The following is a 13,653-nucleotide window of genomic DNA, read 5'->3' as shown; positions in this document are numbered from 1 at the left end:
CTGCAGAAGTGATGTAACACAGACCAGGCTCCTCCTCTGTTCATGAATCTGCAATAAGGCATTTGAAAATTTACCTTGAGTAAACCGTTCAGGGAAAGGACCCCTAAGAATGGAGAGCTTTGCCTGCTTCCTCCAGAAGGCAGACTGTCCCCATCCAGGCTGTGTTTGTTATAGGGCTGGGGGACTCTGGAGGACTTTTTCCACCATCAAATGAGACTCCCCTGAGTGAGATACTCCCTTGAGGGAGAGGACAGAAGAACCAGAGACTATGAGTAAGATTCCAGGTTCTTTTGTCAGTAGACTTTAGAAGCCCTGCTCTTCCTCAGTTTTCCCATTTGCATTTGTAGTGCAATTCGGATTTATCTGCAAAAGAGAAGCCGTGGCTGCTTCTGGGTTCTCACAGGCTGGGCTGGTGCTTAGGATGGTTTGTGAGTGACATCCTTTTCTAGGCTAGAGCCCCAAGCTTTGTGCTGTAGGAGGCCCTTGTGGCCAGTATCCACGCAAGAACTCTGGGAGTCAGCTGGAGCAGGAAGAAGGAAGTGGCACCTTCAACTGCTGTTAGAAGAGCCTGGGTATTTCTGTACAGAAACCAGTGCTTAACACTGCCCACCATCACCATCATCTCATCTCTTCTTCAACATATGCAGGTGGCTTTTTGGTGATTTTAACACTACTTTCCATCTCTTCCACTCCCTCTTGGCCATAGCTTTAAAAGAAGGGTTGGTTAATTCATCTGGAGGTCAACTGTGAAAGGTCAGACATGTGCACCAAGCATCCTGCTTTCTCTTAATAACCTGCTAGGGCTTATGATGTGTGGATTTAAACCCATCTTGAACCCATGTGTATTTTCAGTCTGTACTTTTCTCCTTGATTGCATGTCACAAGGTTTACCTCCCATGGGGTAGAATTTTATTTGTTATAAAACTACCTCTTTTAAGTTCCTGGGGTAGCCCTTAGCAATTTAGGATCTAAAGCTTAAAGTGGTTTTGCAAGTGGTAGAAACTTTCCATCTAATAATTTCTACCCTCAACTTACAGATGTTCGGAGTGAATAGGTATTTTCTTTTAAATAATTCCTTTCTCCCCCTACCCAACGTGTCCCTTGTTGAATGTGGAGGGTGGTTGTTACCAACGCCCAGTGGGAAAGCCCAGATCTGAAGCAACCTAGCTAACAGCTGAAAAAGGACAGTTCCTGTTTCAATACCTTAAAAAAAAATTATCTTGTGGCTTGTGAACATCTCTCATTTTGGGTCTCCCTGTATTTGATCGAACATCTATTTGGTTCATACATGTGGTGCCAAGTATAATATTTTAAAAGGTTGGCAGAATTTTGTAGCTTTTGACCTCACTGGAAATCTTGTTCACTCTTGGGGGGAAAAGGGGGAGAGAATATTAGAATGCAGCATGAAGCCCATGACATTTTTGAGAATAACATTTTCATTCTGAGATGGTATTTTCTGCAGTAGCCACTGGAGTGACCACAGGGAAGGGGAAATTCTCCCCTCACCAAGAGCTTCTCGTTACTCTGGATGTCCACCGGCAGGATAAGATAATGAGGGTGGGGAAAGTTATGGATGTTTACACAATTCCTAGGTTGCTCCTAGAGCTTTCAACAGTTATGATCTTCTTGCCTTTCCTTGCCCTAGACCAGAGATTATCAATCAGAGGTGATTTGTGCCCCAAGAGGCTTTTGGCAATGTCTGGAGACATTTTTGGTTGTCATACCTGAGTTGGTGGTGTGCTACTGGCATCTAGTGGGTAGAGGCCAGGGATGCCGCTGAATATCCTTCAATGCACAGGTCTCCACCAACCCCATCCCTCCCCCAGTTAGGAATCATTCACCCAAAATATTGGTAATGCTGAGGTTGAGAAACTCTGGTCTAGACTGTGAGGACTTGGAAAGACGATGTGTGGGGGTGGGGGGTGGGCAGTCATTGGCAGTCTTTTAATGTGGTCCTGCAGTCTTTAGCCTCTGCTTTCAGTTCCCTCTCTGTGGAGGAGAACATGAGAGAAATGATCATCATAGCTTCCATTTATTGAGTGCCACGTACTAACTTCTGGTATTATTTCCTTTAATCGTCACAATAAGCCCTGCTGACTATACACTCCTTGAGAGCAAGGCCCATGTCTGTTTCATCTGTTACTGTACACGTTATGCCTAGTGCAGTGCCTTGTACACGGCAGGCCCTCAGTGTTTGGATAAATGGAGTCATTACATCTGATATAGACGCGAGGCACATGAGGTCTGAAAAGTCCACAGAGTTAGTGTAAATAGAAGGGTCAGGATTTTAACTGAGCCCTGTGTGACTCCAGCACCAAATCACTTAGCGACCGAAATGTATCTCTCAGTTGCAGCACCAGGGAGGTTTGCCAGTCTCTAAAATCACGAATGAAGGGCTGAGGGAGGGGAAAGGAATTTTTAAAATTAAGGTTAAAAAACAAAACACTACCTCTTTGTGAACTATGAAGAAGGGCCTTAGGGGAGCTCTCTCTGGCTCTGATGGGATCATCTCTTGTTCCTCAGCTGTATCTATTCAAGTATCTATTCTGCAGATAGGGTAACCAAGCCGCGGAAGTTCCGGGAGAAAGTAGTAGTAGATGGAGAACTGGAGCGGGGCACTGTGGAACTACATGTTCCAGCTCCTGGGCACCTTCCAGGAGTCATTGAGAAAAGGGTTCCCCGGAAGTAGACCCACAGTCGTTCAAATTCTTCCCTCCAAGAAGCAAAGCACAGAAAACCTCTTGGTCTTTCCACCTGGGAGGCAGAAATTCAAACGGACTACGTTTCCCGGCGGCCATTGCGGAATTTGGTAAGGCGCAGGCGCATTAAAGCGTCGTGCATACTACGAGTCCCGGCGTGCAGTGGGCAGGGCGGGACTACATTTCCCAGGAGACAGAGGAAGGGGCGGGAGGGGGCGGGTCGCGGTACTGCCCCCGCCCCTCCCCCGTGCTCGCGCGGAGAGGTAAACAAACCCCGCGCGGGTTGCCAGCGGAGCAGGGGCGGCGGGGTGGCCGGGGCGGCGCGGGTGGCGGGGGCGGCGGAGAGCGCGCCGAGCCGCGGCGGGGCTGGCCTGCCGGCCCGCCGCACATGTCCCGGGGCGGCGCCGGACTGTAGCCGCTTGCGGCGCCTCCTGTTGGCCGGGGAAGGGAGCGCGGAGAGGCCCGGGTTGCCGCCCGCGGTGCCCATGGAGCAGGTGCGGATGATCAACGTGCAGCGCCTGCTGGAAGCTGCCGAGTTTTTGGAGCGCCGGGACCGAGGTAACGGCTGGACGCCACCACCTCTGCCACTGCCTGAACCCGCGCACTCCTCTTCCGCGCGGGGAGTGCGGTGCGGCTGGTGTGAGGGGTGTGTGTGTAAGGAGAGGTGTCTGTGAGGAGGGGGTGCTTGTGTTAGACGGGGGTGCGTTGCAAGGAGGCGGGTGGTGCGTGTGTGAGGAGGGGCTGTGTGTGAGGCGATTGCGTGTTCGAGAAAGGGACGCGTGTGAGGAGGGGATGCGTGTGAAGAGGGGTGTGCGTGTGAGGAAGGGATGCGTGTGTGAGTAGGGGTGTGTGTGTGAGGGAAGTGCGTGTGAGGAGTTACATGTGAGGGAAGTGCGTGTGTGAGGAGGGGTGCGTGTGTCAGGAGGGTGGGGTAAGGGAGGTGCGTGTGTGAGGAGAATTGTGCCTATATGAGGGGGTAGCAAGTGAGAGGGAGTGAGCATGTGAATGAAGGGGTACCTGAGGCAATACGTGTGCATGTGTGTGACGGGCACCTGTGGGTGTATGTGTGTTCAGGAAGGGGAGCAGGGGAGGACACTGTCTCCTGGGGAGACTGAGGGAGGCACCAGGCTGGAACCTGGGGCTGCCCTGAGTGGAGGTGGACGAGAGGGGAGGAACGGGGAGGAGTGTTGAGAGTGGGGGTGATTTGAGGACCCGGGAAGAAAGAGGACGTGAAGAACCGGAGGAGGGGGCGGGAGGAATGCGTGTCGGGGTCGGGGAGACCGGACCCAGAGCCCAGACCGGGATGCCTGCTGAAGAGCAGGGAGGTGGACAGGTACTTGTGAGGAAGTGATCTCTACACATCCAAATAGGATGCACTGGGATTCCTTAGGAACAGAGACTAAGAGCTATGTAAAGAGATTGGGGTGCTGAGTGCAACCCCTGAAAATTGTGGTGTCGTGAGAAAATGTCTTCCTAGAACGAGGTGATTGAATTGTTTGAAGTACACAAAAATGTGGGCTTATAGAGACACCTTGAAGGGGGACAGTTATACCAAAAGGGATTTTGAAACAAATGAAATAATTTAGGTGAATGGTAACTGGTCTCAGAAATGAGGGTGTTTGAGTCAAGAATTCTTGGAGAAAAGGATTTTGAAGAGGAGGAAGAAGTTCCTTGGTTTAGAGGAAGTGTTAGTACACCTTCCAAGCGTGAGTTGGGTCTGTATATAATGTCACAGGATTGATGACCAGGAAAGGACTGGGAATCTTATTTTCCAATCAGAAAGAATAGAAAAAATTTACCTGTCTTCTCTGTTTTCAACAGCCTGTTACTGAAAGGACTAGAGATGTGTAGATCAGGAATTTGGGTATATTCCTCTTACCCTCTTACTTCTTCCTCTTTTTTTTTTTTTTTTGCCATTTGTTTAGAGTGTGAACATGGCTACGCCTCAACGTTCCCCTCCATGCCGAGCCCCCGGCTGCAGCATTCAAAGCCCCCACGGAGGTTGAGCCGGGCACAGAAACACAGCAGCGGGAGCAGCAACACCAGCACTGCCAACAGGTATTGAGCTGCAGAGGTTTGGAAAGGGCACCTGAAGGGAGGGAGCATAGACTCAGGCAGAAGCGCTGACCCATCTGACCTCTAATAGCAAGTCTAGAGCAACACTATCAGCCAAGCAAGTGCCTTTATCACCATCCCTCAGAATTTGGCCCTTTTAAAATAATTAAATCTAGGAATCCTAACCTGACTTTGTGTAGAAGGCAAAGAATAGAATCTGGCAAAACAACCAAAGAAGTTCTTGCTGGGGATTATCAAATGTAGACGTCTGTGACTGAGACGGATAGTAAGTTTAGAGATTCGGCCGCATGTGTCCATGCATGCAGCCATATGCTAAAAGTAATCTTGGGCCAGCTTTAAACTTGAGAGATGCAAGAATTTTAAAAAATCAGAAATAAGGAGGCTATAAAGCAGAATCAAGGGTTTTGGTAAAGAAATAAAAATATTTAGATGCAGTAGGAAGTTGGTCATGGTCTGTATTTTTTAAGGATGATAAGAGTTAATTGGTAAGGGAGCTCTTAAAGCAAAAAGAAAAAAAAAAAGGAAAGAAGATGTTTATCCTTCAATCAAAACAGATACTAGAAAATGCTTACTTGGATATATACTCAGACATAGTTGACTTCTATTTTTTTGAAAATTTTTGGTAGTGTCTGGCTGTCTTTTCAGTGTTTTTGTTCTAGAGGGCCTATGTATTCTAAAGATTCATCTCATGAAATTTTCAAAAAGCCTGTTTTAAAACCAGCTGGTGCTTGCCTTTTCCATGATGAAAGGATTTAAATGTTTTTTCCAAAGTTTTTTCTAGAGAACGTAAGCGTTCATTTTGGAGGGGCACAGAGCATTCTCTGAGTAACTAAGTTTGCCAGGAGACTTTGGAGAACTCCAGACAGGAAGTTGGGTAGCACTTGAAGATGTGGGTTGGGAGGGAGCAGGAGTAGGGGCTCTTTCTCATTGATGCAGAAAACCTGAGGTTCCTGTAGATAACAGTGCTCAGAACGTTGGATCTTTCCACTCTGCCTTTCTAACATTACTGTGGCAAGCCACTAGTATCTTTAAATCTGTGTCTCCTTTTTTGGCTTCTTTTCTTCGCTAAGACTATTCTGTACATTTTAAATAATTTTTAAAAGTATAAAATTATTTAGCCCTAAGTGTATTATGCTGTATTTATGTTTATGTGTGGGTCTTCAGTGTTTGTTGTGGTTTGGCAGGTTTGGGATGAAAATATGTAAGCATATTAAACAAAATAGGCAGCATTAAACAAGAATTACTTATAAATTTTCCTGCCCTTCACAGTTTCTCTGGTTAAGGTATCAGCAATTAAAACCTATATTCAGGAGTTTATGAATTTTCCAATCCATGCATAGACTAAAATTTTTTTTTTTTTTACTTTGAGGCATGGGAAGAGTACTAGATAGGAAATCAAGCCTGGGTTCTGCCATGGTATGAGTATATATTGATTGTTTCCTACTTTCTAGAAATCAAGTATATGATCTCATTACATTTTTTTCTCTGTCCTTAACTGTTGTCATAGTTTGAGGGGATTAAGTACATGCTCACCAAGGTCTGTCCTTCCCCTGAAGTTCTGTGACACTGATTTATTGACAGTTTTAGAGATCAGTTACTATATTGGTCATTCAGTACACCATCCCATCATTGCAGATGTGACATTTTTACTGACAACTCAAGAATTACAAAGGCATACATTAGATGTGTATTTCTAGATTTTACCAGTTATGTTACAGGTCATTAATGTGTTTGTCATCTGTTGACTTATACTTTGCTTGGCTTGGAATTTCTCTTTCATGCTAGTGTTCTTTTTGCTACTGCTACTGCTAAGTCACTTCAGTCGTGTCCAACTCTGTGCGACCCCATAGACGGCAGCCCACCAGGCTCCCCCGTCCCTGAGATTCTCCAGGCAAGAACACTGGAGTGGGTTGCCATTTCCTTCTCCAATGCATGAAAGTGAAGTCGCTCAGTCGTATCAGGCTCTCAGTGACCCCATGGACTGCAGCCCACCAGGCTCCTCCGCCCACGGGATTTTCCAGGCAAGAGTACTGGAGTGGGGTGCCATTGCCTTCCAAGTGTTCTTTTTAGGAGTCTACTATTGTGTGTCAGTGGAGAAGGCAATGGCACCCCACTCCAGTACTCTTGCCTAGAAAATCCCATGGGCGGAGGAGCCTGGTGGGCTGCAGTCCATGGGGTCGCTGAGAGTCAGACACGACTGAGCGACTTCACTTTCACTTTTCACTTTCATGCATTGGAGAAGGAAATGGCAACCCACTCCAGTGTTCTTGCCTGGAGAATCCCAGGGACGGGGGAGCCTGGTGGGCTGCCGTCTGTAGGGTCGCACAGAGTCAGACACAACTGAAGTGACTTAGCATAGCATAGCATTGTGTGTCAGACCACATTGCTAATTACTGTGTATTTTAGCACAGCACGTCAGAAAATTTATAAGACTACAAATATGCCACTTTATTCTTAGTAGTACTCAAGAGAAAATAATTACATGTGCATTGGACCACCTAAGACTAATAATTTTTCATGGAAATATAAATAGTAAGAAAGAAAAAAAGATTTTAGGATATATTATCTAAAGGTCTACCCATATGTGGGATTTAGGGTGGAGCCTTTAGATGAGAGGGAGAAGGCAGTGGCACCCCACTCCAGTACTCTTGCCTGGAAAATCCCAGGGACGGCGGAGCCTGGTGGGCTGGTGTCTATGGGGTCACACAGAGTCGGACACAACTGAAGTGATTTCGCAGCAGCAGCAGAAGCTTTGGATGAGAACTAGTATGTTAAAGGGGAACACTAGAAATTATTTCTCTTTATGTTTTAAGATTTTTGCTCCATAGAGTAGGGAGCAAATGATCAAATTCTAGTACTGGGGTATTGGGGAGATAGTGGTGTTGTTTCATTTGTAAGGGAACACTGTTATTACTACATTTAATGAAGATTTTAACAAATAAAACTGGTAAAATTTTTCATATGTTAGTCATCTGAAACAAGGAAAGGAATAGAGTTGATAAGTGTATGTGTCTTATTTTCCTATCAAATATGTACCTATAAGGAAGTTGCTGTTCTATTAAGCGTCTTGAAGGTATGTCATAAAGTAACATTTGTTTCCCTGACATTGTAGCATACTTAAGATACAATGTTGACTCCCTCCCTAATATTCTCAGGTATAATATGATATTCCTGATATAAAATGTTACTTTATAAACTTGTGCTGAGAGTTGACTCATAATATTATAAATTCCTATTCTTTCTTTCTCCCAAGTCTTGAAACCTTGCTTTCATAGAAGTACAAAGGAGAGAAAATGGGTGATACAGTGTGACATTAAAAGAATGTGCCATGAAAGTTTAATTTTATCATTTGGGATCCTTTTGACAATTAGGCATGGGATATATAGTACATAATTATTTTTTAAATTCATGGTTGACTTTACTGTAGTCTTGGTTCATGGCCTTCTGGCACACTTCCTAAAAATCACCCTTGCTAAGTTGTTACTGCTATTAGAGAACTGGCAGCAATTGCTCTCTGGCTTATTGAGCAGTATCAGATAAATTCCCAGCTTCTTTACTATTTGGTTTCACAACTGAAAAATACCAAGATCTCTCATCTTTAAAACTCTACTAACACAGCTTGGTGTAATTGGTGTTACACCGACATGGCTTTGGTGTAACACCAAGTTTCTCCTACATATCTCTTGAACCTGCCTTTTCTCTTAGCTTCATTGCTGCTGCTGCTGCTGCTGCTAAGTCGCTTCAGTCGTGTCTGACTCTGTGCAACCCCATAGATAGCAGCCCACCAGGCCGCGCCGTCCCTGGGTTTCTCCAGGCAAGAACACTGGAGTGGGTTGCCATTTCCTCCTCCAATGCATGAAAGTGAAAGGTGAAAGTGAAGGCGCGCAGTCGTGTCCGACTCTTAGCGACCCCATGGACTGCAGCCCACCAGGCTCCTCCGTCCATGGGATTTTCCAGGCAAGAGTACTGGAGTGGGGTGCCATTGCCTTCTCCCCTTAGCTTCGTTATTACCGTCCTAATCCAAGATACCATTACTTCTACCTGAACAGCTCTTGTGACCCTCCTAATTGGTATCCCTGCAACCAGTCTTGTCCCAAATGCAATTCTGATAAATTATATTGGCTAGCCTTCTTTCAGTTCCTTTAATACACCACGTTTCCCCTACCTCAGGGTCTTTGCACATACTCTGTTCTCTGCTGAGAATTGTTTTTCTTCCCCTTTTGCCAAGTTATCACTAATTACACGCTTGCTTCAGCTCAGTAATAACTTCTTCAGGAAAGCATTTTCTCATCTGCCAAAGTGGATCAGGTGGTCACATACCTCATGGCATCCGCACTTTTCCTTCAGTGTTTATCACAGTTTGTAGGAAATATATGATTGATAAATTCATGTCTCATGTATTGGACTAAAAACCCCATGGAAGCAAGGATTGAATCTCTTCTGCTTAAAGATTTATCCCCAGTAACTATCACAGTGCTCTTTAAACAGTAGGTTTTTGAAGAATGGAAGGTTTTTCAAACTCCAAGTAGACTATCTGGAATTGGAACTGAGTTTTTATTTTGTGCCAAGTATTATATTAGACTCTGAATAGAAATAATATAAGAACGTGCAACTTCTGCTTTGGCGAACTCTGATTGCTTTATATTTGGAAGGATATTACTGACAATACATTTGGAAAGGAAAACAATGTACAGTATTTGAAGAATAAAAATCTTCAATCTGCCAGTTCTTTTAAACACATGTATTAGACTACATGTATAAAATACTACAATTAATATTAAACTACACGTATAAAATACAATTAATATTAAAGAATACAGTTATCATCCTGTGTCATGAGAGTAAAATGATACCAAAACTTGTCTATGCAAAGAACCAGAAATCTGTCGAATATTGGCAGTAAATACTGGTATGAGATTGTGACACACATACAGTAATTTTCTTTATTTTAAGGTGATCTATAAAGTAGAAAATACAGGCATACCTTGTTTTATTGTTCTTCCCTCTGTTGTTTATCTCAAATACTGTTTGTTTGTTTGTTTTTTTTAACAAATTGGAGGTTTGTGGCAACCCTGCATTGTCAGGCGATAGTAAGCATTTTAAATAATAAAATATTCTTGAGTTAAGGTATGCACATTGTTTTTTTTAGACATAATACTGTCACACATTTAATAGACTATAATGTAGTATAAACCTAAGTTTTATGTGTACTGAGAAACCAAAAAAATTGTGAGTCACTTTATTGCAGTGGTCTGGAACCAAACCCACAGTACCTCCGAGGTATACCTTTACCAGTTTATTGTTGAATTTCAAGTTGTTTCTTTAGTATTCTTTGGATACTAAAGAATCTTATAACAGCAGCAGTATTTCAGTACTATCTGCTCAGATTGAGGACCTAAAAAACAAAACAACTTTCCTTTTGCTTTTAAGACTTTAGTTTAACCTTTTTAAACGACAAAATAATGAAATGTTTTAGCCTTATTTTTGACGGAATGATGTATTGTTACATTTTCAGCTTTATATCCTTTTTGTCTGTCATCATGGATTTTTAGGGTTTTTGTTTTGCAGGAATAGGGTGAATTCTTTTTCTAGAATAGTTGTAGAGGATTTTTCTTCTAGTGGAAGTAGTTTGACATATATCTTCTATTTTTATTCTTAAACACGCACCTATTTGTTCACAGGATAATTGAATGAAGCCTTATTTTTGAGAAATTTATTACTAGTCTTTATTTTTCAGTTATTCTGTCTTAAAGAACTGGATCTTTGTCCAATAGAGAACTCTCAAAGTTTCAAGGCCAAAAGTAGAAATTAGTAGTAGTTAAACTCTTAATGATACTAGTATTGTTCTTCAGGTACTTCCTATATGTTGAATGATGTGATCTTATGTGTTCTGTGATATTTTGTCTTCCACTAAAACCAAGTTTAAATGAAAACTTCTGAAGAATTATTTATATACTTTAACAAACTCAGATGTATTGAAGCATAAGTTTCTGGTTGCTGGATTTCTGAAAAATATATCCCCCTATAGAAGTATAATTGAAGGAGACTTTCATGATCATGGCTTGTAAGTTGGTGGAACAACTGCTGTTCTTATTTGATAAAAGGCTTTTGGTAGAATAGTCATTTGATGCTAAAGTATAAAAGATCACAAATCACAGAAAGGGAGTTCTGGATTTCATCTGGTATAGCTCTCTGCCTTATGAAGGTAAGATATTATCATATATTTTATGGTTAAAACTCATACTAGGAATGGTTGAGTGATTTGTCCAAGCCTTATAGCTCTAAGTGACTGAGTTTAATATCAAGCCTGATTTTAAGCAGTATATGCATAATTCTAACCAGGCGGGACTTTTGGCCTGAAGAAAGGTTTCTCTTCTGGATTTCTCTTTACAAATGAAACAGCATTGCCTCCTTTTGGATATATTGTAGCATTATTCTTTGTTTTTCCTTAAGTGAAGACAGTTTCCCAAATACTAATCTAATCAAAGAGGTTTTGTGGTGTGGTTTTGACAAAATATGTATCCAGATTCCATTTCTGTTCGATAGTGCTAATGTAATTTAAGCTTGTATATTTTAATTTTCATTTTGGCTTCTGACATATTAAAATACTGGCAGACTTTTTTCCCCCTCCGTCTGTGTGTGTATGTATGTATCTGTATACACATGTGTTAATATACCTTCTTCATTATCATCTAACAGATGTTATCAAGTAAACATATAAATATATTATTTCAAGTTATGATGAGCTTAATAGAAGAAAGCTAGAGGAGCCTATGAAGGTCATAATAGAGGACCTGATCAAGTTTGAAAGATGAAAGAAGGCATCTTGGGATTGTGAACCTTTGCAATCCTGCTTTCACTTATCCTGAACGTTTTTTCAAGTTCATGTCTATTAAATCATTTTTGATTATAGCATAATACTCTACTTCATGTGTGTAACATAATTTGTTAAGCCAATTATCTGTTAATAACATTTAAAATGTTAATTTTTCATCCCATACAGGGCTACTGTGAACATCTTTATATAGATACTTTCGTGCATTTGTCCACCTAGATCCTTAGGATAGACCTGAAGAAGTAGAATTGCTGAATCAAAGGGTCGAATCCATTTTCAATAATAGTAACAGTAACACTTTGCATTTAATATACTAGTTGTGTACAGATTCCTTTAATGTACATTATTACTTCTTTTGAATTTCAGAACACTTCTGTGAGGTAAAGTGGAATTTATTTATTTATTAATAAGGAAACTGGACTGATGTGCAAAGTAACCTTTACAGGTACAACTAGAAGATGAGTGAAATCCCTGGGATTTGTTTCTCTGGAATCAGCAAACAGTCCTCAGTGATAATCTGCCTAAAAACTAGGACTCAGTGACTACAGCCTGAATTTTCTGTGTTTTAGTGTTTTCCTTGTCTGCTCTGGGAAGTGCCTGAAGTGTGTGGTCTGTACCTCCTACTTTAATGCTTTCCCACCAGAGCTCTTTTTTACCCTTTGCAATTTGCTTGCTTATTTGCTAGCTATTGAAACTGTTCCCTTAAAGTAATTTGTAACCAAATTCATTGAACTTATACATAGAATTGTTGTTATGCGTGTTTGTGATCTATTTGGAAAGATAGTGTATATAATAAAAATGATAAATAATACAAGTCAGTAAGATGTTATAGACAGGGCAGTTTTTATTTATGTCAGATGCTGGTGCAGGGAATAAGTAAATAGCCTAAATTTGTTTACAATTTTTTTTTTTGCTTGTGAACAACAGAAATTTACTTCTCACAGTTTTGGAGGCTAGAGGTATAAGATCAAGGTAGCAGTATGGCCAGATGAGGGCCCTTTTCTGAGATGCAGACTTCTCTCCTATAGGAAGTCTCCTGCATATGAACAAGTTCCATTCTGAGAGTGCGCTTGTTTAATTTTTTACAATAGGTTACAATAAAAAGGTTACAATAGGTTACTGTGAAAATGCTATAGATCCACAGTATATTCTTGTTCACTGATTAAACTTAACATGCATTCAAGGAGATATAGGGATTCCATAACATAGTGTTACGGTGAAATTTCTTATGTTTTGTCTTCAAGAAAATTAGAGATACCAAGGGAACATTTCATGCAAAGATGGGCTCGATAAAGGACAGAAATGGTATGGACCTAACAGAAGCAGAAGATATTAAGAAGAGGTGGCAAGAATACACAGAAGAACTGGACAAAAAGATCTTTACAACCAAGATAATCACAATGGTGTGATCATTCACCTAGAGCCAGACATCCCGGAATGTGAAGTCAAGTGGGCCTTAGAAAGCATCATTATGAACAAAACTAGAGGAGGTGATGGAATTCCAGTTGAGCTATTTCAAATCCTGAAAGATGATGCTGTGAAAGTGCTGCACTCAATATGCCAGCAAATTTGGAAAACTCAGCAGTGGCCACAGGACTGGAAAAGGTCAGTTTTCATTCCAATCCCAAAGAAAGGCAATGCCAAAGAATGCTCAAACTACTGCACAACTGCACTCATCTCACATGCTAGTAAAGTAATGCTCAAAATTCTCCAAGCCAGGCTTCAGCAATACGTGAACTGTGAACTTCCAGATGTTCAAGCTGGTTTTAGAAAAGGCAGAGGAACCAGAGATCAAATTGCCAACATCCACAGGATCATCGAAAAAGCAAGAGAGTTCCAGAAAAACATCTGCTTTATTGACTATGCCAAACCCGTTGACTGTGTGGATCATAGTAAACTGTGGAAAATTCTGAAAGAGATGGGATTACCAGACCACCTGACCTGCCGCTTGAGAAACCTGTATGCAGGTCAGGAAGCAATAGTTAGAACTGGACATGGAACAACAGACTGGTTCCAAATAGGAAAAGGAGTACGTCAAGGCTA

General features: G+C 41.9%; 1 protein-coding gene across 2 annotated transcripts in view; it reads left to right on the top strand.

Annotated features, from left to right (window-relative positions):
* MXI1 (MAX interactor 1, dimerization protein) overlaps positions 1-13,653 on the top strand; it is a 93,274-nt gene that overhangs the window by 14,114 nt on the left and 65,507 nt on the right. The window contains exons 1-2 of one of the 2 annotated variants that reach the window (XM_010859369.1): positions 3,084-3,257; positions 4,625-4,757. In XM_010859369.1, the coding sequence (XP_010857671.1) occupies positions 3,185-3,257; positions 4,625-4,757 (206 nt within the window). In that variant the 5' untranslated portion in view covers positions 3,084-3,184. Of the gene's footprint in view, positions 1-3,083; positions 3,258-4,624; positions 4,758-13,653 lie in introns of those variants that run through there. The other variant, XM_010859368.1, reaches the window with a different exon arrangement.

Source organism: Bison bison, unplaced genomic scaffold (genome assembly GCF_000754665.1).
Source record: "Bison bison bison isolate TAMUID 2011002044 unplaced genomic scaffold, Bison_UMD1.0 scf7180017864456, whole genome shotgun sequence".
NCBI classification, from domain to species: domain Eukaryota; kingdom Metazoa; phylum Chordata; class Mammalia; order Artiodactyla; family Bovidae; genus Bison; species Bison bison.
This window is presented reverse-complemented; position numbering and strand designations above follow the sequence as displayed.